This window comes from Chrysochloris asiatica, unplaced genomic scaffold, assembly GCF_000296735.1.
Source record: "Chrysochloris asiatica unplaced genomic scaffold, ChrAsi1.0 scaffold00009, whole genome shotgun sequence".
Lineage (NCBI taxonomy): Eukaryota > Metazoa > Chordata > Mammalia > Afrosoricida > Chrysochloridae > Chrysochloris > Chrysochloris asiatica.
In genome coordinates this window covers 7,414,290-7,437,079 of record NW_006408527.1, presented here as the reverse complement: position 1 = coordinate 7,437,079, position 22,790 = coordinate 7,414,290, and the positions used below count along the sequence as shown (strand labels likewise).

General features: G+C 39.1%; 1 protein-coding gene across 1 annotated transcript in view; it reads right to left on the bottom strand.

Moving 5' to 3' along the window:
• Positions 1–8,861: 8,861 nt before the first annotated feature.
• LPGAT1 (lysophosphatidylglycerol acyltransferase 1) overlaps positions 8,862–22,790 on the bottom strand; it is a 116,559-nt gene continuing 102,630 nt past the window's right edge. The window contains 2 exon segments of the mRNA XM_006878389.1: positions 8,862–9,013; positions 12,618–12,727. Of these exon segments, the coding sequence (XP_006878451.1) occupies positions 8,862–9,013; positions 12,618–12,727 (262 nt within the window).

The window sequence follows — 22,790 nt, the reverse complement described above, 5'->3', positions numbered from 1 at the left end:
TTTTTTTTTTTTTTTTAATTGTGGTAGCTAGTCTCCCAAATGAAGCATGCTTTCCAGTGTTCACACCTCTGTAGTCTCTCCTGCAGTGAATTTACACTGGTCTTCGACTTGCTTTAACCAATAGAATGCAGCAGCAATGGACAGTTTTGGACATAAATCATAAGTCTTGGTAGCTTCTGCTTTTGAGAGCTCAGGGTTCTGTTCTCATGGTCCCCATGAGAAGTCAGAATTCAACATCCAATGCAGGGCCAAATGCCAAAAAGGGCTAAAGCCATTCTTTTTGTCCTTCCTGAAATGTGTGCAAATCAGGGAAAGATAGAATGCCCTATTGTGGGCTGATGATGCCTTGATTAAAAACATTTCTGTGTCATCAACATTTTGTATTTGTTCTTTGTTTGGGATCTGGAGGGAGATGCTGATTAATGACTGAGAGGTTCACTTTCTTCTGTCAAGTGGACGGTTGTTTGCAATGCGAGGTGGGATCCACTCTAGGTGAGTCCTCATAGGTGGCAGTCTTAGGAGAGTGTTCACATGGAAGTTGATTTGAGACTAGCATCATTTGAACACACCTTCAAAAATCTTCACATACCCAGCGTTGTGTGTGCCTGTTTGCAGATAGCAGCCTTAGGTGGCCCCTTTTAACCTGTCTCCCAATATTTTGGTTTCCTCTTCCTGTCACTCCACCATCATCTACCTGATCTCTCCATTTCTAGGTGCCTATTTGTATGTCTAAACTGTCCTTCAGCAGGTCCTGATAGTCTCAACTGGTAAAAAGGTACAGATGAGACCCTTCTCAGGGACTTTTTGCATTCAATATGAAGCAAAGGAATGAAGATACAGGAAGTATTTTAGGGAGGGGGAATGCAGCCTTTCTTAATGACACTGCTAGCGTAGCTGTTATCATCCCAAGTGCTCTAGCTTGCCTGAGATGAGTGAACAACGAGAGCTTTATGTACCATTTTCAGAGCAAGCATCACACTGAAAATCCACTGCTATTAAGCTGATTCTGACTCATCATGATGCTATAGGACAGAGTAGAACTGCTTTTGAGTTTCTGAGACTGCAAATCATTATGGGAGCAAATAGTCTCATCTGTCTCCTGTGAAGCGGTAGGTGGGTTAGAACTGTTGACTTTGTGGTTAGCTACCCAATGCTTAACCTGCTGCACCACCCGGGGCTCCTTAAAAGACAGAAAGTATTCCAAGGAGACACAATGCAATCTTTCCAGGGGAAAGCACAGGGTTGCACTTTGTATTATATTTACTAGATGTTTCATGCCTACTAGCAAAAAAATTCCAATTTCCTCCTTCATATACCTATGTAACAGTATTTTTTTTTCTGACTAATAAAGGAGGCCCAAAGAACATGCCTCATTTCTAGCAGCTAGCCAATCCTCCTCCCACATTCTATGTGTATGTGTGTTTACATGTGGTCTGGATTGATACTTATGTTTATGGGTCTAGGTCCTCAAAGCATTAAGAATAAGGTTATCCAATTCCTGAGAGGTAAAAATTTATTGATTTATATCAGCATGTCATGATATGGTTACACTTTCCATTCCAGCTGACTTTTTCTTATAGCCAAAAGAGGAAGTTTTTTTTCCTTTTAAAAATACATATTCTTTTAAAGCAAGAAGAAACATTTTAAAAACAAACATTTTCATATTAAGTGGGAATTAAAAACAATGGCTTCCCCCTCCTCCCCAATTCAATGAGGAATAGGGCTGGTCAGTAATAGATCTCTGAGTACTTCCAATTTGCTTTCAGGCCTCTCCCTCCCAATTTGATCTTCATCTTCCACACAAACTATGTCTAAGAAATTAAAAATTTACAACCTCATCACAACAGCAGCCTAAATCCAGACAGAAAAAGAAGAGGTAGACTGGACTGTAATGATTTAATGTATTTGGTAGATTATGTAAAATATTTTAATACATATAAAAAGCTCCATGGGATCCCACATATTATACAAATCCCTAAACAAAGATGTTTTAAATATTCAAAACAAAACCCAAATCTTAAGAGATGCCTGAACAGGTTTTCACCACTATCTCAAAGTAGATGTCAAAATTTTTTGGTAAGCCAAAATGGTATAAAGCAAACAATCATTTCTGTACTCTGCCAGACCCCCCAAAATAATCTACCAAACCATACCAAATTACGTATAAAGCACTAACATACAGTGTTCAAAGCTCTGGTGGCTGGATGCTGAGATGCTGAGTGTAGGTCCGGGGAAAGGAGCGCAGTGAGGCCAGTCTTGCTACTCGGGGTTTGCGCCACCTCTTAATGGCTCACTGCAAATTTTGCTTTTCTCAGAAGCAGGAATCCACTTTGGATTCCTTTTGGTGAATGAGAAAATGTGGGTCTTTTGTAAAAGCAAAGTGGCATAAAGCTAACTTTGGAGTAGGATACTTGTATCACAGTTTACAAAACTTTGAGAAATGAAAGCCTAAAATTAACTTTAGAAACACGCAAACTTGTAATGCACATTAAGATTGCTTTTGTCAAATTCTTAACAATCAGAAGCTAATTCTTACCCCACACTTTAAAACCCTCATCAGGGTCTCTACCAAACCCAACCCACTGTCCTCAAGTTGATTACAAGTCATAGCAATCCTTTATTGGGTTTTGGAGACTAATCTTTACCGGACAGAACAGCTGGTGGATTTGAATTATGGACCTTGTGGTTAGCAGTCAATGCTTATCCTACAGAGCCACCAGGGCCCCCTTCTGTCAGGGTCAGTGATAGAATTTCCCTGAGAGACTGAGTAGGGTCAACAGTGAGAAACTTTTCCAACATTTGTTAGCTGTGTTGAATTAGTTCCAACTCATTTGTTAAAACTCCGCAGGATTTTCTTGGCTGTAATCTTAACGAGTGTGGCGCTGTAGGCTAATGTGCTGGACTGCAAAGTTGGTTGAACCACAAGGTCAGTCAGTGGTTCAAGCTCACCAGCCACTTTTTGGAAACCCTATACAGGGTCGCTATGGGTCGGCACCAACTCGACAGCACTTCATAACAACAGCGATCTTAATGGAAGCACATCACCAGGGCATTTCTTGCCCCGTTATCACTGGGGTGGTGTGGGGATTCAAACTGCGAACATCTATGTTAACAGATGAACACAAATCATTTACACCACATTCCACTACTATCGAGCTGACTTTGACTCATAGCAATCCTGTATAGGGTTCTGGTGTGGTGCTGTAAGATAAGCACTGGACTTCTAACTGCAAGGTTAGTGGTTCAAACCCACCAACCTTTCCTTGGAAACCCTATATACAAGGTCATAGGAACCGGTTTGACAGCACTTCACATAGAGCTTCCAAGGATGTAAATCTTTTCAGGAGCAGATCACCTCATCTTTCTCATGGGGAATGTCTAGTGGGTTAGAACTGCCGACCTTGTGGTTAGCAGTCCAGGGTTTATGGTACAGCACATGAGGACTCCTTTTGCACCACATAGGAAATTTCTATTCAGCATTAACAGTTAAGAAAAAAAAAAAAAAGGAAGGCGCAGTGGTGTGCAGCAGACAGCCACTATGGGCTTTCAAGAGACAACTGTAAAGTTGAGAATTTTGTTGGCCAGTTGTTAAACACAGCGGTTGGTTAAAATTAAATTATATAAGCTTAAAATTAGTGCTAAAGATGAGAATGGTTTCATTTAATGAGTGTAATTTGTACAAGGGCAAGAAACAGCTTAACAGTAGATGGCATGCCAGATTGAATGATGATAAACTGGGAGCCAATTTCATTCTTTGAATCATGGTAGAATTGCAAGCATAGGTTGGCTAGGATACAAAAGTTTGGCAACAATCAATAAAGCATCTGTGAGAATCAAATGACTGGATGGAATTTACACTGAATTACTCTATATTACTTGTGTTATATATCTTTGCTATCAGCAAAGTTTGTAATAAGCTTGTGTAGACAGGTATACATCTTTTACAAGAAGAGTGGATTGTTCAACATTTACCAGCACACTGCTGGGCAGAGAGAATAAGGAGGAAAGGAATGCCCAAAACCAAAGAAGGAATTTGACATTTTTTCATTTGGCTTTCCAGTTTGTTCTTAGCATCCAACTGCCATGGTGGATTCTAAGTACACACCTACAGATGTTAATGATGAAATCTCTCCAGTAAAACACAAACGTCTCATCCCCACTGCTTAGAATTAAAAGCATTTTACTTCCAAAAAAAAAATCAACTTTATTTTTTTCTAGGTTAAAAAAAAAAAAAAAATAGAACCAGCTATTCATTTTTGTTGAGAAAATGCTTCTTTTGGTGTTTACATCTCCATTTCTGAAAAGGTGATCTGGTAACTGGAATAATTCCAAATGCATTCATCAACCAGATCCATGTGTGACCAGCCCTTTACAAACATTAATTTACATTAATTGCACAGCTTTTACAGTCATTCTTATCATCAGACATTACAACATGCAGATACACAAAGAAGAAAGGGTCAAACACTGAAGTAAACATTACAACAACAGGAAAACCAAAATCCATTTGTATAAAATAAATACAATTTTATAATAACTGCAAAGAAAATGAAAGCACTTAAAATAAACAGTGGCAGCTCAGTGTATAACTGCTTCTTTACCCAACCATAAAGTGTTACTGTAAAATGCATAGACTCCTTACATGGAAAGGATTTATACACCACAGTCATGTGTTCAACAGTTTTAAACATTAAAAATAATCTGTGTACATACTTTGCAACTAGACTACACTTAAAAAAGAAAAGAAAAACTTTTGATCTTTGAAGTTTAAAAAAAAAGTAAAAATCCTCAAGTGGAAATTTTGCAGAAACCCCCATATTTTACCTTCCTTATGCCTACAGTCACCCTTCCCTAACACTTCAGCACCGGCAGTTTATTCCCAGGATCTAGTTCCTAGTTGTTGGGGAAGGATCAGTGCCAAATGAATATAATAAAGCACCAACCAGTGACTGCTCCAGAGCACACCTGGCCCACTGTGGTCTAGACATTTCCAATTTAGGCGGTTTTGGTCCCAAGCACATTCATCTCTACCCCCTCATCAATTAAACCAGTACCACTTCTACCCTGTACTGCTTTTGGATTTGCATGTCATGTTAACAGACAGAAGGGTTACAGCACTGCATGGCAAAATAATAGTAAGACAAAACACTTTTAGCCATCCTCTGTGGTCCAGAGCCGAACATATTCATATGGTATAGCTTTGGAGTGAAGGCCCACCCACCACCACCACCCTTCAAAAATGAAGAAAACAATGAATTCTTCCTATTCTACAGTGTAAATAAACCATTTCTTAAATAAAAAAGAATTCCAATTTCAACTAAACTACCCATGATTGAAGATGATGTTCTATGATTATAACCAGGTCCAACTGGTTCAAAAGAAGCAGTTAGGGAAGTGATTGTCAAAAAAAAAAGTTACTAAGACAAATCCACAAGCAGTTCATAACATGAGCAAAGATGAAGCGGCATTCTTAACATCAATCCAAACAGCACTAACATTGGAATGATGTTCTGAGGCTTCCATTTGGTGATTTCAGATTTCATTTCTACAAAACGGTTTGAGAACAATTTCCATACCATCAACTCTTAATTATTCAAGGACCCATTTTCTAAACTGTGGATTACTCACACTTTTGTGCCTCCTCTTTCTCAAAGCTGTCTATCTTTCCAAAGCATTTCACTACTCATTAATTAACACAGTACATAGGCAAGAGAAATGAATACAATTCAAATCAGTTTTTAAAAAAAAAAAAAAAACAAAACAAGCAAGCATCCCTAGAAGAAAAAAGCTTGTTGAGAATAGGAATTTGAACTTCTAAATAAAATGACATTTTTGGCTTACTTATGATGACTGGATGAATTACTTTAATCCAAGTACCTTTACTGTGGAAACAACTACTTAATCATATGGCAAACCTGAACTCACAGCTCTCTCTTTTTCTTTCTTAATCTACTGTGTAGATTCTCAACTAATTTGTCTACCCAAACACTAATTCCCATTCTGTAATTTTTCTTTACTTTCATTGGCTTATAGGTTTCTCCACAATATGTATACATGTTAACACCAACACCACAATATGTGTATATGTTAACACTAATAATTGTTTCTGAAGTAAAGAGCGAACTGCTGGGTTTTCACTTTATAATCACTGAACCTGCTGTAGCCAAACAGATGTTCCCATTATAATGACCTCTTGATAACAGGCTTCCAGCCCCTCTGAGTTCTCATCCCTCTCTGCTGTGGGATTCTAGGCAGACCAGCTACTCACGTAAAAGTGGCATCATTTTCTTTTGTTCCCCTTTGATACAGTGTCCATCTTTCTTTATGCCTCCTTTCATCTCACTTCACAAAGAAAGTACACAGTAGGAATTTTTAACCAGTTCTGTGCAATGCCATATTATTGTTGCTTCCCCAGATTGCCACATAAGGACACTGATTCTCTTTTCCTAGTGCAAGCAGGAGAATTCCAGATAATGAGAAGGAAACCAGTATCAGTGGCCTCAAGCAAACTTTTTGCCGGTAAAAGAGAACATGTTGATAAAAGAATCAAAGAGAGAGAAAGCTGATCAAATACACATTTGTTTACAACTCACAGGCCCATTTAAAATAATTAAGTCATACACCTATTAGTATTTGTCACTCTAGAGGCAGATGAAATGAAACTGTGCTTGTAAAGCAAAGCATCTTATAGGATCGCTTGCTTAATGTGTACAATATATTTAACAATATCATGTGCCTTTGGAGCAGTGATGGCAAAAGTGGCCCTAATACATTTACGTATGCATATATGTATGTTTTTATTTTTTGGATAGCAGAATTGGCCACTCCACCTTGTGACTTCCTTTAGCAATGAAGAAAAGGTCTATTAGCTAAGACTGTGCATGACATACTGATCCCCCGATAGCTGACTAATCTCTCAAATGAACCATTTCAACTCACCTTTTAATCTAGTAGTGTTTGCTGGCTCTCAGACAGAGCATTTACAAATTTCTATGTGACTTCCTATTGTCATCCACACCTCTAAATTGTGACTAGTTTCACTCGCACAACTGTTACTGTAGGTGGTCACACAAGGAAATGCTGCAGATTTCCCCCCAAATGGCATCTTACAAGAAACATGACTAAACCAAGCGCATTAACGCTATGGCCTGCATTGTACCAGTAGTAGCATACTATTCACTGAGGTATTTCAGGTAACGCATGATTCACTTTCACATGTGCACTGAGTTATCTTCAAAGATGAAGCTGCTGTGGGCTTTTATTTGGTGTTGCTTTGCCTTTCCCACATATTTGGTGGAAATTTCACATCTTTTCAGTTTTCTTGTTTTGGTTTATTTAAAAATGGAAAACATCAGCCTTTGTTTTTTATTTTATAGTCTACTTCTCAAAATTGTTACTTGTGTGATTAGAGACAACAGGGGACTCTACAATGCTCATATCACAGGAAATTACCACTGCTTACTACGATCAGAATAGTTTTATAATCCTGGACCAAGAAGCCTACTTTAACTCAACTCTGGGGCATGGTTACCGGCTGATGGAGCGCCACTGCTTTGTGAGAAGAGTTTGGTTTGCCCATGAGGTAAATCACATTAACACAATAACAAATAATGAAAAAAAAAATCCTATTTTCTAGAAACAGAAACTTGAATATCCTCTTCAAAAATAATTGGAAGAGATTGAGAAGCCTTTTGTGCTGACACATCTCCTTTTTACGTGTACCCTGAGACTGGCAGCTTCTTGATGCGATGACGGAACAGAGCACTGTCCACACAGCTTCCGGTGCCACATGAGAACTTGTCCCCATTTTACACCACTGTTTGACCCTAGCTGGTTTTTCTCCCTTAATAAACTAGCCTGTTTCTCCCCAGATTGATCATTTAGATGTTTTGAATTCATCTGTTTCAATCATCCTCAAATGCATTTGGTGCTAGTATGTCAAAATGGGGGGGCAAGAAATACAAAAAAACAAAAACCTCTGCGCTATAGATGGAGCTTTCCCTTTAGCAAAGGCGAGGTTCCCAGCGCAGGGTGGCACTGGAGCGCAGCAGCACACAAGTAAACCGGAAGAGGCAAAACAGCCTCAGGAATCCTGACTATGCTACGCTTAGTCTCAGGCTACGTTACTAATCCTTCACTATGGTTCCATCGTATAAAAGTGCATTTTGTAAAAGACAATTTTCAATTGATGATACGACTTCTATACGGAAAGAGAAGTCACGTGACCCCCTCTTCTAAAGGAAAGCACTAGTGCATGTAAACATGGCGTCGGACTGAGCTGGCTTAGGTGGGATTTTCAAAGAACACATCGGACACTATTCTCCCCTCCCTCTCCTCAACAGAGAATGCCTGAAAGTGTACCTCACTCAGTTGTTGAGGATTAGGGTTCGATACCACAAATGATAAGCAAACAGTTCTTCGGAAGGTTCCAACCGGCTCCCCTCATGGTTACTATAACACAGCAAGGGGCGGTGGATGAGGGCTCCTCAGAGCACTGGTGATAGACAGACTACTTGGCTAAGAGTCACGATTTGAACTAAATGATCAAGTATATCTGGTGTCAACAGAATTTCTCTCAGTCTTCTAGGGTGATTTTATGATCTCCTTTTCTCCAGATGTGATGTTTCCTTAAATGTGTGTGGCTGAGCACATCTTTTTAAAACATGAAAAGTTCTTAAAATATATTAGCATGTCATTATAGCGCTGATCCTCATTTTAGTAGAGTTTTAAAATATCCCAAAGGGGGATCAATATTAATCCATCCATTGAATTGCCTTTGCTTTTTTTATAATCTGATTTGCCCATGAAAAATAACATTTATGAAAGTCTGAACTCCTATGATGATGTTGACAAGTCAGTGTCTAAAATAGGCAATGATAGAAATACTGAATGACGTTGTACCACATATAGCCTGACAAAAATGCAAAGGAGTGTAAGATAAACAGCCTCATACTGCTGAGGGTCATCTCCCGGGAAACAGCTTCCTTATGGCCCTTAGGAGGTGGAAAAGCTCCTAAAAGACAAGATAGAAATATTAATTCATTGTACTATGGGGGGTCGATTTCCTGTAATAAAAGTTGAATATTAGCTTAACTAGTTTAACTTTTGAAAACAAAAGCACTTTCCATGATTTCCATTGCTCTTGAAGAGAGGTCTTACTTGAAATACAGTCGTCAAACTGCCAAGTCCTTCCCTGCCTGCTGATTTCCCCTGTATATTCTCAGCCTGGAATGCTCCTCCTCAATCTCAATGAATCAATGGCAGGTTCATATGCATCCTTCCAGTATCAGAAAAAACACCCCCATTCACTCTCCATTTCCACATTTGTTTCCTTCAGGGCACTTTCCACAAAGTGAGAGATCCTTAATTTCTTTCTCTCCACAGACTGGGTTACAAGTTGGGCTGCTAACCATAAGGTCAGCAATTTGAATCTACCAGGCTTCACAGGAGAAAGATGAGGCTTTCTGTTCCCTTAAAGAGTTACAGCCTTGGAAACCCTATACAGGGTCACTGTTGAGTCCAAGGCAACTCGGGTGCACACAATCACAGACTTTACTGTTTGCCTTTCCTTCTGGAATATAAGCTTCATGAGAGCAGAACTCTAGCTGCCTTGTTCCTCACTGTGCCCCTAGAGACTTCCACAGTGCTGGAACACAAGATGGGCTAAACAGATGGTAGCATGCTGGTGTGGCGCTGTGGGTAAATGCTCCAGACTACAAAGCCATTTGAACTGCAAGCCTGGCAGTTCAAGCTCACCAGCTGCTCCTTGGAAACCCTATACAGGGTCACAATGAGTTGGAACCCACTGGATGGTACTTAACAAGAACAACAACTAATAATTTCTAAAATAGTATTATAATTTATACAAATTTCTCTATTTGCAAATTAAGTGTTATTGCCACAAAAAAGTAGATATAAATCACTGACACTTTCCAAAGGCAGCATGTTTTATGAGATATATTTTAATAATACTAAGGAGAAACACAAACTAAATATATGTCTTTAAATTCTTTTCAGGCAAGCTAGACCACTAGAGAGCTGAATTACAGAAGGCCATCTCCGTGTAACACTCTTCAGGATTCAGAATACTCTTTGTCTTTATGGATAATCCCCTAGGTTATGCTGATTGCTGAGGAGATTTGCAAGCCATTTACAGAAAGCATTTTCCCAAATTTCAAGGTCTCTTAAGCAAATAAGCCCACTACCAGAGACCAGTAAATTCTGAGTCAGAACAATCCTAGCAAGCCAGAACAGAACTGTCCCAAAGGGTTCCCAAGGCTGTAGACTGCCACATCTTTCTCTAGCAGAGGGGCTGGTGGATTTGAACTGCCAATCTTTTGGGGGTTAGCAGCTAAATTCTTAACCATTGTGCCACCTTACTATGCAAATGAAACAAACAAAAAACAAACTCAGTGCCTCTGAGTTGCTTTTGACTCATAGCGACCCTGTATAAGGTTTCTGAGGCGGAGGCTATACATCTTTAAGGGAACAGAAAGCCTCACCTTTCTCCTGTGGAATGGCTGGTGGATTGGAACTGCCGACCTTGCAGCTACTATTCCAGTGCGTATGCTACAGTGCCACCAGGACTACATTCTTAAAAAGAGTTTTCCATTATTGTTACAATTAAAGCCAAATATCATAAGCTTTATTTAATTGAGGTTGCAAAGGAAGACCCTGTTGGCACCTCCTGTCTTAGTTTTTGCATCTCTCGTGTCCTACCTTGAAACAGACTTTGAGAGGAGGTCTAAGAAATGCTCACAGAGGAGAGGGCCATTTTATTTAAGTACTCTCACTATATATCCCAATGACAAACACAATGTCCAGCTCCTGTATGTAAGAATTTATATTTATACACACTGATCTACCGCCTGAGCCAAAACAGTCAAGAGGAGAGGGAGAAATCCTGTTCACGACAAAGTGAAACAAATCCCAAACACAAAAACAAAAGCATTAAACACACTTAATGTAATGTAAATGTAATTAACATCAATCGTGGTGATTAATATGAACAAGATGGTGAGAATGGCTGCCTATCTCAAAGAATGTCATCAATGTTATGAAGGCGTACATGTAGAAACTGCTGAACTGGTTGGTATACATGCTGTGTTAATTTTCACCAAAAAATTTAAATAATTTAAAAAAAAAACTGTAATTGTCACAGTAACCTTTGCTCAACATTGTTGTTGTTGTTAAGTGCCATCGAGTCGGGTCCGACCCATAGTGACCCTGTGCAGGGTTTCCGAGGGTGTAAATCTTTACGGGATTAAGGTTCGCAGCCCGATTTGTAACCACTACGCTACCAGAGGTCCTCTAAACATTAGCCTTCTAAAAGTCTGATTCAGCATCAACTTCAATTCTGTACCAAAAGAGTCTAGGTGGGGAGAAAATAGGGCTTTCTGTTCATCTTAAAGGATCCCTGGTAGTGTGTGGGCTAGTATTCTGTTACTAATGGGATGATCAGTGGTTCACTGATGAGGCTGTCTACTCCCATAAGATTTATAATCTCAGAAACCCTATATAAGGTCATAATAAATTGGAACTGACTCAATGGCAGTGGGAAAATCCCACAGTCATCCTTAAACCTGAGATAACTTTCTGTTTACCTTTCCACCCCCACCCCCCCAATGGGATGATCTGTGGTTCACTGATGAGGCTGTCTACTCCCATAAGATTTATAATCTCAGAAACCCTGTATAAGATCATAATAAGTTAGAACTGATTCAATGGCAGTGGGAAAATCCCACAGCCATGAGATAACTTTCTGTTTACCTTTCCCCCCCACCCCCACTCTATTGTAGAGAGTCCTGGTGTGGCACTGTGAGTTAATGCGCTGGACTACAAAGTCAATTTAAACCACAAGGTTGGTGGTTCAAGCTCACCAGCTGCTCCTGGAAAGCCTACACAGGGTCGCTACCAGTCGGAACTGACTGGATGGCACTTAACAACAATTACAACAATTGCAGGCTCTAAGATCGAGACGTGCAACATAGAAACTTGTGACAGCACTTCCAACTGTCATGTCTGGTATTCTGCCAATGTTCATTTTCTTCTTACCTAACTTCCTTTCTTACGCCCCCTCTCCTCCTCCCTTGCAACGTTGTTTTCACTGTATTATAATTTTCAGACCATAAATAATTTTATAGAGAAGAAATATTAGAATAGATAGAACTTATTTTCTCCCAAGAACAAAGTATAAAGTTGCATCTGTGAAGAATTAAAAAGTGAACTTTACCTATGTAAAAAAATATATATATATGCATGCAAAAATTCAGTAAATATGATCTCAAATGACTACAATCTAGTGTTGCTTAAGCATCACGTGTAATGGTAAAACCTGAGTGTTAGCGGATATTTCATAAAATACCATCTGTAATTGTCTTATGTGTAATGGCAGTCGACCACAGGTTGTGTCCTTGTGTATTCTCTTGAATTAGACCAATGTGTATGACTACTTCATCATTTAAACCATGTCTACTGGCTACATTCTTACTACAGAAATATTTTCATTCCTTTAGGGTATCTGAAAAAATTAAGAGATGATAAACTTTCCTAAAGTAGAGCTATAGAACTATCAATAACTTCAGGAATATATATGTTTATAATGGGATATTGCATACCTGTTTTATAAAAATGTGATAAGAGGTCCTCTTTTTCAATGAACCGTTGATAGAGCCAACCAGCAAGGTCATCATCAGTCTCAAGGGGTACATCTTTAATTGGAAAGATCCTATAAAGAGTTAGAAAAGAAAGGCACAAGGACTTTACTTTAGAAGTCAAAATCATTCAGAACCACAACTTAGCTTTGGTCACTGAAAATTGGAAGGAAGCCATAAATTATTTTTGGTTATGCAATGGTTGGTTTCTTCAGCTTCTTGGGACAGTTTTCTTTTTTTCTTTTTTACAGTTTTCTTTTTTTCTTTTTTCTTGTTGATTACACAAAAGAGTTCATTTGTTCATAAGAGAGTTCCTGTTCAAACGCTTACTAGAATTTATTAATTGATAATGGAAAAATTCAATTTTTCTAGAACTTTTTGAAGTCTCCTCATATATACATTCATAGAATCTATTAACTATTAGGTCTAGTGCTAAATGCTGATAACAAATTAAATTATCCTGTTATCTAAGAGTAATTCTGAAAAATAACTGTCTTCTCTTGTTTGCACATTTAAATAAAAATAGTATCTAAAACAGACTAAGTTTTAAAATGTAACTATTTCAGGACACATATAGTGTATTCAAATGTGAGGTCAAATAATGGATCTTGTTAAGTGCTGTTGAGTTGGTTTACTCATAGCGACCATGTATACAGTTTCCAAGGAGCAGCTGGTGGGTCTGAACTTGTGGTTCAAGCCGACCTTGTAGTCCAGCACATTTTCCTGCAGCACCACGCCAGGACTCCCTAGCAATGTTCTTTTTGATAGGCAGGTCTGTGAAATCAGGCAGAATCTTCCCAAATTGGTGCCCTTTACTAACCATCAGAGATGAACAATGGTTTCATAAATCTTACTGATTAGAAGGGGCTGCCTAGAGCACTATTATGAAGATTCTAGACCACGTTCAGACTGAGAAGGAAGTAAGATTGTGATGATTCATGATGTCTAATGGAAGTGAGAGAAGAAGGAGAAACGTAAGAATTATGTATTTGCTGATCTTGAAAAATAGATTTTTTTCTTTCCAATTTTGTGAGTTTTATTTAATATTTTCTTTATCAAAGACATAAAAGTACAGTTTTTATTGTTTATGACAGGTTTGTTTGTATAAAAAATAGCTGTTCTCTGTCCCTATTCTCTTTATTCTCTATTTCCAGAGGAATTAATTTTCTCCTCTAGATATTTTATACCATGTTTCTTATCTACCAACTTCCCACTATGGAAGATGAGGATTACCATACTTTTAAGCAAACAATGAATACATTGCAAGGTTTTGACAATGGAACAGCATACTTGAGTTGTTTTCTTAACCATGCTATGCATGTTATATGTGTAGGTGCACTAGTGATGTTATTTGCAGGAAAATACTATATTTCATCTTCCTACTCCAATACACATGTATATCCTTTCTATCTGCCCAATGAAATTGCAATTTCAATTAGCACAAAACTCAGTAAGGAGCTCTGGTAGTGTAGTGGTTATGAGTCAGATGGCTAATCTCAAGGTCAGCAATTTAAACTACCAGTGGTTCCTTGGGAAAAAGATGAGGCTTTCTGCTCTCATACAGATTCACAGCCTTGGAAACTCTATACAGGGTCATTATGAGTCGGAATTGGTTCCACGGCACAACCACCACCACATAATAATAACCCTGCAAATAAACCCTGGGTGATGTTGTAGTTAAATAAGCACTAGACTGCTAGCTGCAAGATTGGAAGTTCAGACCCACCAACTGCTCTTGGAAACCCTATTCAAGACTGTTATGAGTTGGAACCAACTTGACAGCACTTAACAACAACAACAATAATGCAAATATATTAATAGCTAAGCCACGTCAAATCATAGTGACTACTTTCTGGTCCAATTTTTGTGCTCCACAGATTGAGTGATTATTTTTTCATTTGTTTATGTCAACTCCAAAATCTTGGGCAACTGTCTATGATTAATTATCTAGATCGGGGTCAACAAACTCTTCTTAAAGGGTCAGATAGTAAATGTTGTAGGCTTTGTGGGCTACATGGTCTCAGGTACAACTATTTAGTTCTGCCCTGTAGTGTGAAGACAGTTACAGACAATACAAGGATACTTCAAAAAGCTTATGGAAAAACTCCATTATCTTTCAATTTCATTTCTCCACAAATTTTTGAAGCCCTCTTTTATATACACAAATGAATGGCTGTGGCTATGTTCCAGTTAAAACTTTACTTGTAAAAACAGGTCCACCCTGTTTTTCAATGGTTGCAAAATTTTTAGTAAGCAGACTGCCACAATTTTCTCCAACAGAGTAGCTGGTGAGTTTGAACCGATGAGAAGCTGAGCATGGAGTCAGCAGGATTCCTTCAAACAACACGCAGTAAGCCAACTTTGGTCCACACCTGTAGTCTGCTGACCCTGAGTCTAGATCTTCTCCTAGGCATTCACAATGTTTGAATTTCATTGTCCTGAACAAGTCTTACACCGACTCTGGAGTTACTGCCTCTAAGTATTCATAGGTGCGAAGTCTCTTCACTACCACACTGGTGAGTCTCTGTATTTCTCTCCCTCCTGAAACGAGAGGTTCTTCTTTCTGTTTGTTCCTCATTTTGATGTAGCACATTTGGTAGCTGCTTCTTGAGAAAGGGTATTTGAAATCTTGCATCTCTGCTTTTTTTTTTTTTTTTTTTCTGTCCTCACATTTAGTTGATAATCTGGATAGAAATCACGGTAGAAAAGAGTTTTCTTTCATCTCTTTTTGTTTCCCCTGCTAGGAGATTACTTATGTAACTGCTAAACTTTTTATTCCTTGCATCATATTTTTAATTTCTAAAGTAGGGTAAGCACTGGACTGCTAATTGGAAGTTTGGAAGTTCAAACCCATCAACTTCTTAGAAGAAAGAGGAGACTTTCTGTTCCCATAAAGATTTGTTGTTGTTAAGGACCGTCCATTCGGTTCCAACTCATAGTGACCATGTACAGAGTTTCCGAGGAGCAACGGTGAGTTTGAACTGCCAACTCTGCGGTTCAAACTGATTCTGAGGTCCAGTGCTTCTCCTATGGCGCCACACCAGCCTCATGGTCACTGTGAGTCAGAATCAATTCGATGGCAGTGGGTGTGGTTTAAGGTTTTCATAGTTGTCTTTCTTTTTTTCTGGTACAGTATGCAATTATTGTTTTATTGTTGTAATATCACTACAAGAAGCTTTTAAATTATGGTGGAAATGTTTAGTGATAAAAGTAAAGACATACTACTTTTATGTCTCCAAGCTTTCCTTTTCCTACAGTCTCTGTTTCTCCAAATCACCTTTTAACATTTGCTTTAGTCTCCATCTTTCACATGGAAGCTAATTAGACTGCCAGTTATCTGGAAACCCTTTGTTGCTTGCCCTAATTTACAGCGATGAACAACTGATGTATGTGCAGCCTGCTGACTGGGATCTCTCTGAGGATTATTTGGCCATTTAGTTGATCTTTCTTCCTGAGCTGGTCTATTTCCCCAGAAAAAGACCTTCGAATTTTCTGCTTAGAGAGTAAAGGCCTGAATGTTAGCTTTCTGGTAGGTGAGTAAGATAAGAAATCTGGGAGTCTCAGCATTCAGCATGCTTACCGCATCCAATCCATATAATCATGCTATTTTCATGATGGAACCGCCCCCTTCAACAAGGCCTGCTGTTCCTGAGTCCAGAAAGCCCCTACTCTACCCTATCCAGAGCGGTGGTGGTGGTGTTCAGTGCCGTTGAGTCAGTTTCGACTTACAGCCACTCTGTACAGGGTTTCCGAGGAGCAGCTGGTGGTTTTGAACCACTAACCTTGTGATTCAAACCACCATTCCGGTCCAGTTCTTATCCTACAGAACCACAGCAGGACTCTAGTATCCAGAGTAAATCTCCAGTATTTGCTAGGGTACGGAAGCAGCAATTGCCCAGCTGTGGAATATCAGAGTCCTGGTGTGGCACTGTAGAATAAACACTGAACTGAAGATTAGTTTGACTGGCAAGGTTGGTAATTCAAACTTACCAGCCATTCCTCAGAAACCCTGTACAGGGTTGCTATGAGTCAGAACCAACTCGACGGCATTTAACATCAACAACATTCTGAGGATCTGATTTCTTCTTTAACAGATTTCAAACACTGTTCCCAAGTTTAGCATCCCTTTCACCCTCATTTCCACAGGTACTGATACTCCCAGTTTTCCAGCCTTTTGGAGGTTCTGGGGCATAAATCAGATTGGTTCTTGAATTAGCGTCCTATATTCTTTACAACTCCCTCTGTTTTTCAGTTGTCAGCGGTTAATTTTTCAGAAGTGGACTGCCTTTTCCTTCCTACTCTGTCTTGGAGTTCTGGTGTGGCACCATGGGTTAATGTGCTGGACTACAAAGTTGGTTTGAACTGTAAGGTTGGTGGTTCAAGCTCACCAGCTGCTCCTTGGAAACCCTGTACAGGGTCACTATGGGTCAGGATTGACTTGATGTCCCTTAACAACAACAGTCTGTCTTAGTCTGGAAGCTCCACAGAAACCTGTCCACCATGGATGACCCTGCTAGTATAGGAAATACCAGTGACATAGCTTCAAGCATCACAGCAACACACAAACCACCCAGTTGATAGATGAGTGGTTAGTTGGTAAAAACAGTACAATCAATAAAGAAGACTGGAGAAGAACTGATGCATCTGAGTTAGGGTGTTGGCAAAGAATATTGAAATAATCATGGACTATTACAGGGACAAAGGAGCTCTGACAGCGTAGTGGTTATGAATCGGGCTGCTAACCTCAAGGTCAGCAGTTTGAAAGTACCAGCTGTTCCGTGGGAGAAAGATGAGGTGTTCTGCTTCTGTAAAGATTTACAGCCTTGGAAACCCTGTGCAGGGTCACTATGAGTCGGAACTGACTCCACAGTACTTAACAACAACAACAACAACTACAGGGACAAACAAATCTGGCTTGGAAGATACACAGCCAGCACACCCCTTAGAAGTGAGAAGCGAGGAAGGCGAGACCTCACATACTTTGGACTTGTCATCAGGAGAGGCCAGTCCCTGGAAAAGAACACCATGTTTGGTGAAGTAGGTGGTAATGGTGGTGTGTCATGGAGTGAGTTCCTGCTAATAGTGCCCCTGTACAGGGTTTCCGAGGCTGTAAATCTTCATAGGAGCAGAAAGCCTCATCTTTCTCCCATGGAACAACTGGTAGTTTCGAACTTCTGATCTTAAGATTAGCAGCCCAACTCATAACCATTACACTACCAGAGCTACACTGGTGAAGTAGAGGGTCAGCAAAAAAGATAATGACCCTTAATGAGATGGACTGACACACTGGCTACAACTGTGGGCTCAAACATAAGGACAATTGTGAGGATGGTGCAGTACTGGGCAGTGTTTCATTCTGTTATATGTAGGTCACTATGAGTTGGAACAGACTCAAGTGCACTAAACAACAACAATATCCCAAGTTTTAACTGTCATTCTGTCTTTCCTATCATTCTCACGCTTGTGGGTTTACACCTTAAAACAAATCCCTTTAGCACTATTTTACTGGAGTTTTTGGAGGGAACAAAAATAGAAAAGAGTTTCCTCCATCATTTCTCTTTAGCAGCTGTCCTATTATTTTTTAAAAGTCTGAGTATCAGATTGTCTACCTTTGGCCAGGGTTTAACATTTGCTATTCCACAAAGTATATTGTTTTGCTATTTTAGGTTGAGGTAAGACACAAGTCAACTACTTACATTTACCAACAATTTGGAAATTATTATACTGCTTATATACCACCATCTGGTAGTGTAGTGGTTACGAATCGGGCTGCGAACCACAAGGTCAGCAGTTCGAAACTACCAGCCACTCCGCGGGAGAAAAATGAGGCTTTCTGCTCCCGTAAAGATTTATAGCCTTGGAAACCCTGTACAGGGTCGCTATGGGTCAGAGCCGACTCGACGGCACTTAACAACAACAACAACAATACCATCAGAAAGGCACTACCTAACTTATATAGTACATCCATGTTGTTATTAAGTGCTGTGGATTTGGTTCCAACTCATAGTGCCCTTCTATAGAGTTTCTGAGAAGCAGCTGGTGGGTTTGAACCGCAAACCCAGTGCTGATCCTATAACGCCACACCAGGAGTCCATAGAATATAGTATCTAGACCAGTCAAGTAAGTATAAAGAACTCTGAAGTGACCAGAATGACTATATCCAAAATTCCTTCAAAGACTTAAAAAAAAAAATGGAGGTAAAACTCACATGACATAAAATGAAGCATTTTAAAGTAAACAATTCAGTGTCATTTAGTAGAATCACAGTGCTGTGCAACCACCACCTCTATCTTGTTCCAAGCTTTTCCATCACCCCAGAAGAAAGCCTCACTGTCACAGAGCAGTTACTTCCTATTCTCTCCATTCCTCCAGTCCCTGGTAACAAACGATCTGCTTTCTGTCTCCAGGTGACTGCCAAAGGGTTTTGTGTATTGCTCATGTAGCATGGTCATGGTCATGGTCAAGGTCAACAAAAAAACGAGAAGAAACATTGTTAACTAATCACATTATAATCAGATTCCTTTCTTGTGTCTTTTAAAACATTCAACTATCAATCTTGGGGTAAATGAACACCCAAATTAAAATATTAATGGATAGAAAAGAGAAAGAAGGAAGATAAATGTGGTGTAATATGAAACATCTCTTATAATCAATTTTTTAAAATTTATATAATTTTGATGAAAACTTCTGCTTTCAAAAATTTGGGAAAAAGGTAAACAAAATGCAATTTCATTTACACAGAAAATAACTTTATCATTCTTAGTCATTTTTCTATTCCCCAAAATATTCTACATTGCTCTAAAGCAATAATATTGAAATGTTTTGGTTTATTAAATATTTTAACAGACCCTGGGTCCTGGTGTAGTGCTATAGGATAAACCCTGAACTGTTATCCATAACACTGGCAGTTCAAACCCACCATCCACTACTTGGAAACCCTATACAGTGTTGTTATTAGTTGGAACCAAGTCCATGGCATTAAAACAAAAACAACAAAGGTCCCCAAACTTCAAGTTTCAGCTTGCTAGTATAGTATCCCCCATCAGATTGACCTAGAATTGCACCTACTCTGTATGAGTTAATGAAGAAAGTTACATTTCCTAAATTAGAAAGAAAAAAAAGAGGAATGTTTGAACTACAAAAAATCGTCCCACCAACTAGTATTTCTTAGCTCTTCTACAGTAAGTAACTGAAAGCTCTCTTTTCAAACTAAACAATTCCTTTCTGCATGCTTCATTCAGGGTGGCAAAAATTTATGCAGAAGTATGCAGTCTTACTGGTTGAGGAGTCAGAGAACAGAGATGTGGGCATCTGTACAGTGAGGAATTTCTGACAGGAGTACACCATAGTGTAGTGAGAACCAAACTCTGTGTACAAGCCATCCGGGAATCTCTGAGTGACCCCCAGCTATGCATAAACAGGACAGACTCCGAGCAGAATAAAACCACACAATTATCAGCCAGCATAGTTTCAGACACCATGTAGATGCCCAGAGATACAGGAAGTTTAACTCTTCATTAAATTTAGAAAATTTGTTTTCTTTTCTTTTTTTGGGGTACTTTTCATTGTGATTTCAGTGGAAGCTTACTGAGCAAATTGGTTTTCCATTCAACAATTCTTACACATTTTGTTTTGGGACATTGATTGCAATCCCACACTGTAATGGCACTCTTCCCACTTCCTTCCTATGTCTCCTATTTCCATTCATCTTTCTTTCCTGTCCCTTCCTCCTGAGCTTTGTCCTTGGACAAATGGTGCCCTTTTGTAGGGTTTATTGCTTTAAGGAGGGAATTCTTCCATGGTGTTATTGTTCACCTTTTGTTGTTGTTGTCAAGTGCCTTCCAGTCAATTCCGACTCATAGTGACCCCACATACAGCAGAACGAAACCCTGCCTGGTTCTGCACTATCCTCACAATTGTTGTTATGCTTAAACCCATTGTTGTAGCCACTATGTCAACACATCTCAGGGGTCTTCCTCTTTTCACCGACATTCTACTTTACCAAGCATGATGTCCTTTCCCAGGGACTGGTCCCTCCTGACATTATGTCCAAAGTATGTGAGACAAAGTCTTGGCATCCTATCTGCTAAGGAGCATTCCAACTGGACCTCTTCCAAGTCAGATTTGTTTGTTCTTCTGGCAGTCCATAAAGACCTAAAGTTGAGTCATAGGGGGTGAGTTCAGTTCCCATCTAAACGACAGTCTCAGGAGTTCCATCATAATCATTTCTCTTTCTCTTTCCTCCCAAATTATATGTTCTTATATTATTTGGATTTTAGGAAGGCCAATGAACTTCATCCTGATACTAAAGAAATGTGCTAAAATTAATACTTTTAAAATCAGACTTTAATTTTTAAGTGAATGGCAACATTCATTAATGAGTTTTTAGTTTTAGAAAATGTTGCTTCTGTTGTTAGGTGCTGTGGAGTAGATTCCAACTCACAGAGATCTTAACAGAGTGTTGCAATATAAGTGCTGCTTTGTAAACGATTCACCTCCTACCACAATGAGGAGCAGCCAAACAGTTTGGGAAAATATTTGCATTACTTTCTGATCTCTACAAATATACTGTTTTTGCATTATTGGCTTCCAGTATTTAGTAAAAAGGTTTATATGTATAGCCACTCTTTGCAACCATTTCATTAAGGAAGAGCTTTTGGTTATTAGCTTTTTTTTTTTCTTTTACCCTTAGCTTTTATTTTAAAAATAAGTAAACCCAAAACAAATATTTGCAAATCTGTTATCATTAAGCACCTTCTCATTAAGACCTTATGTCACAGCCTGTCATTACCTTCCACTCTCTTCACCACAGATACTGGGTTTAAGGAATGGGTCCATGATCTAGTTAGGTCCAAGGAGAGTCTTGTGGAAGTTTTACAGGGTCTTTATAGAAAAGATTTACAAAAGATAAACAAAAAAAGATCAGTTTTTCCTTCTGCTTTTGTCCTGCATGGGATGACATACTGCTGAGTCCTGGGCCGTCCTGACAAGTCTTATATGTGAGCCCACTGATGGTCCATTTCTTTCCCGTTGAAGTTCCAATTTACCAAGCATGATGTCCTTCTCCGGGGACTGGTGCTTCCTGACAGTGTGTGCCAAGTACGAGAGATGAAGCCCAATCACCGTACCTTCTAAGGAGCAATCTGGCTGCATTTCTTCTGAAACAGCTTTGATTCTTCTTTTGGCAGTCCATGGTACTCTCATTATTCTTCACCAACACCACAATTCTAAACTTCATTACATAAGTACAAAACCAGGCCAAATCAGCCTAAGGATCACTTGGAAAAGCCATACAATGAAAAGAAGATCTTGAATAGCATTTAAAATATATTTAAAAGGGGAAAACTGACATTTAATAAAACAAGGCTGAATTAAAAATGGGAAGTTTGGGCTTGCTGAATTCTTACCACCACTCGTCTGTCATTTTGTGGTACTGTGGTGGCTTGTGTGTTGCTGAGATGCTGGAAGCTATGCCACTGCTATTTTAAATATTTTAAATACAAGCAAGGTCACGCATGGTCGACAGGTTTCAATGGGGTTTTCACACTAATATAGACGAGAAAGGACAGGATGATCACTCTGAAGGGTTAGCCACTGAAAATCTTATGAATACCAGCAAAACACTGTCTGACAGAATGCTGAAGAATGAGCCCCTCAGATTGGAAGGCATTTAAAATATGACTGGGGAAGGGATGTTTTTTCAAAGTAGAGTTGACCTCAATGACATGGCTAGAGTAAAGTTTCTGACACCTTCATTTGTTGATGGGGCACAACTCAGAATGAAAACAAACAGCTGCAAATATTTACTAATAATCAGAATCTGGAATGTATGAAATATTAATATAGGAAATTTGGAAGTAATGAAAAATGAAATGGAGCACATAAAGATTGATATCCTAGACATTAGTGAATTGAAATGTCAGTCTGAATCAGAAAATCAGATGGTTTACTATGCTGGGAAAAAATAAAGTAAAGAAGAATGGTGTCAAGGACCTAAATGTGAATCCCAGAATTATGAAGGTCATCAATGAAAAATTCGGGACAAATGTGAAGGCACTAATGATGGGAATACATGGACTACAAAATATTTTGGAAACCACACAAACAAAAATAGACAAAATAGATGAGTGGGACATA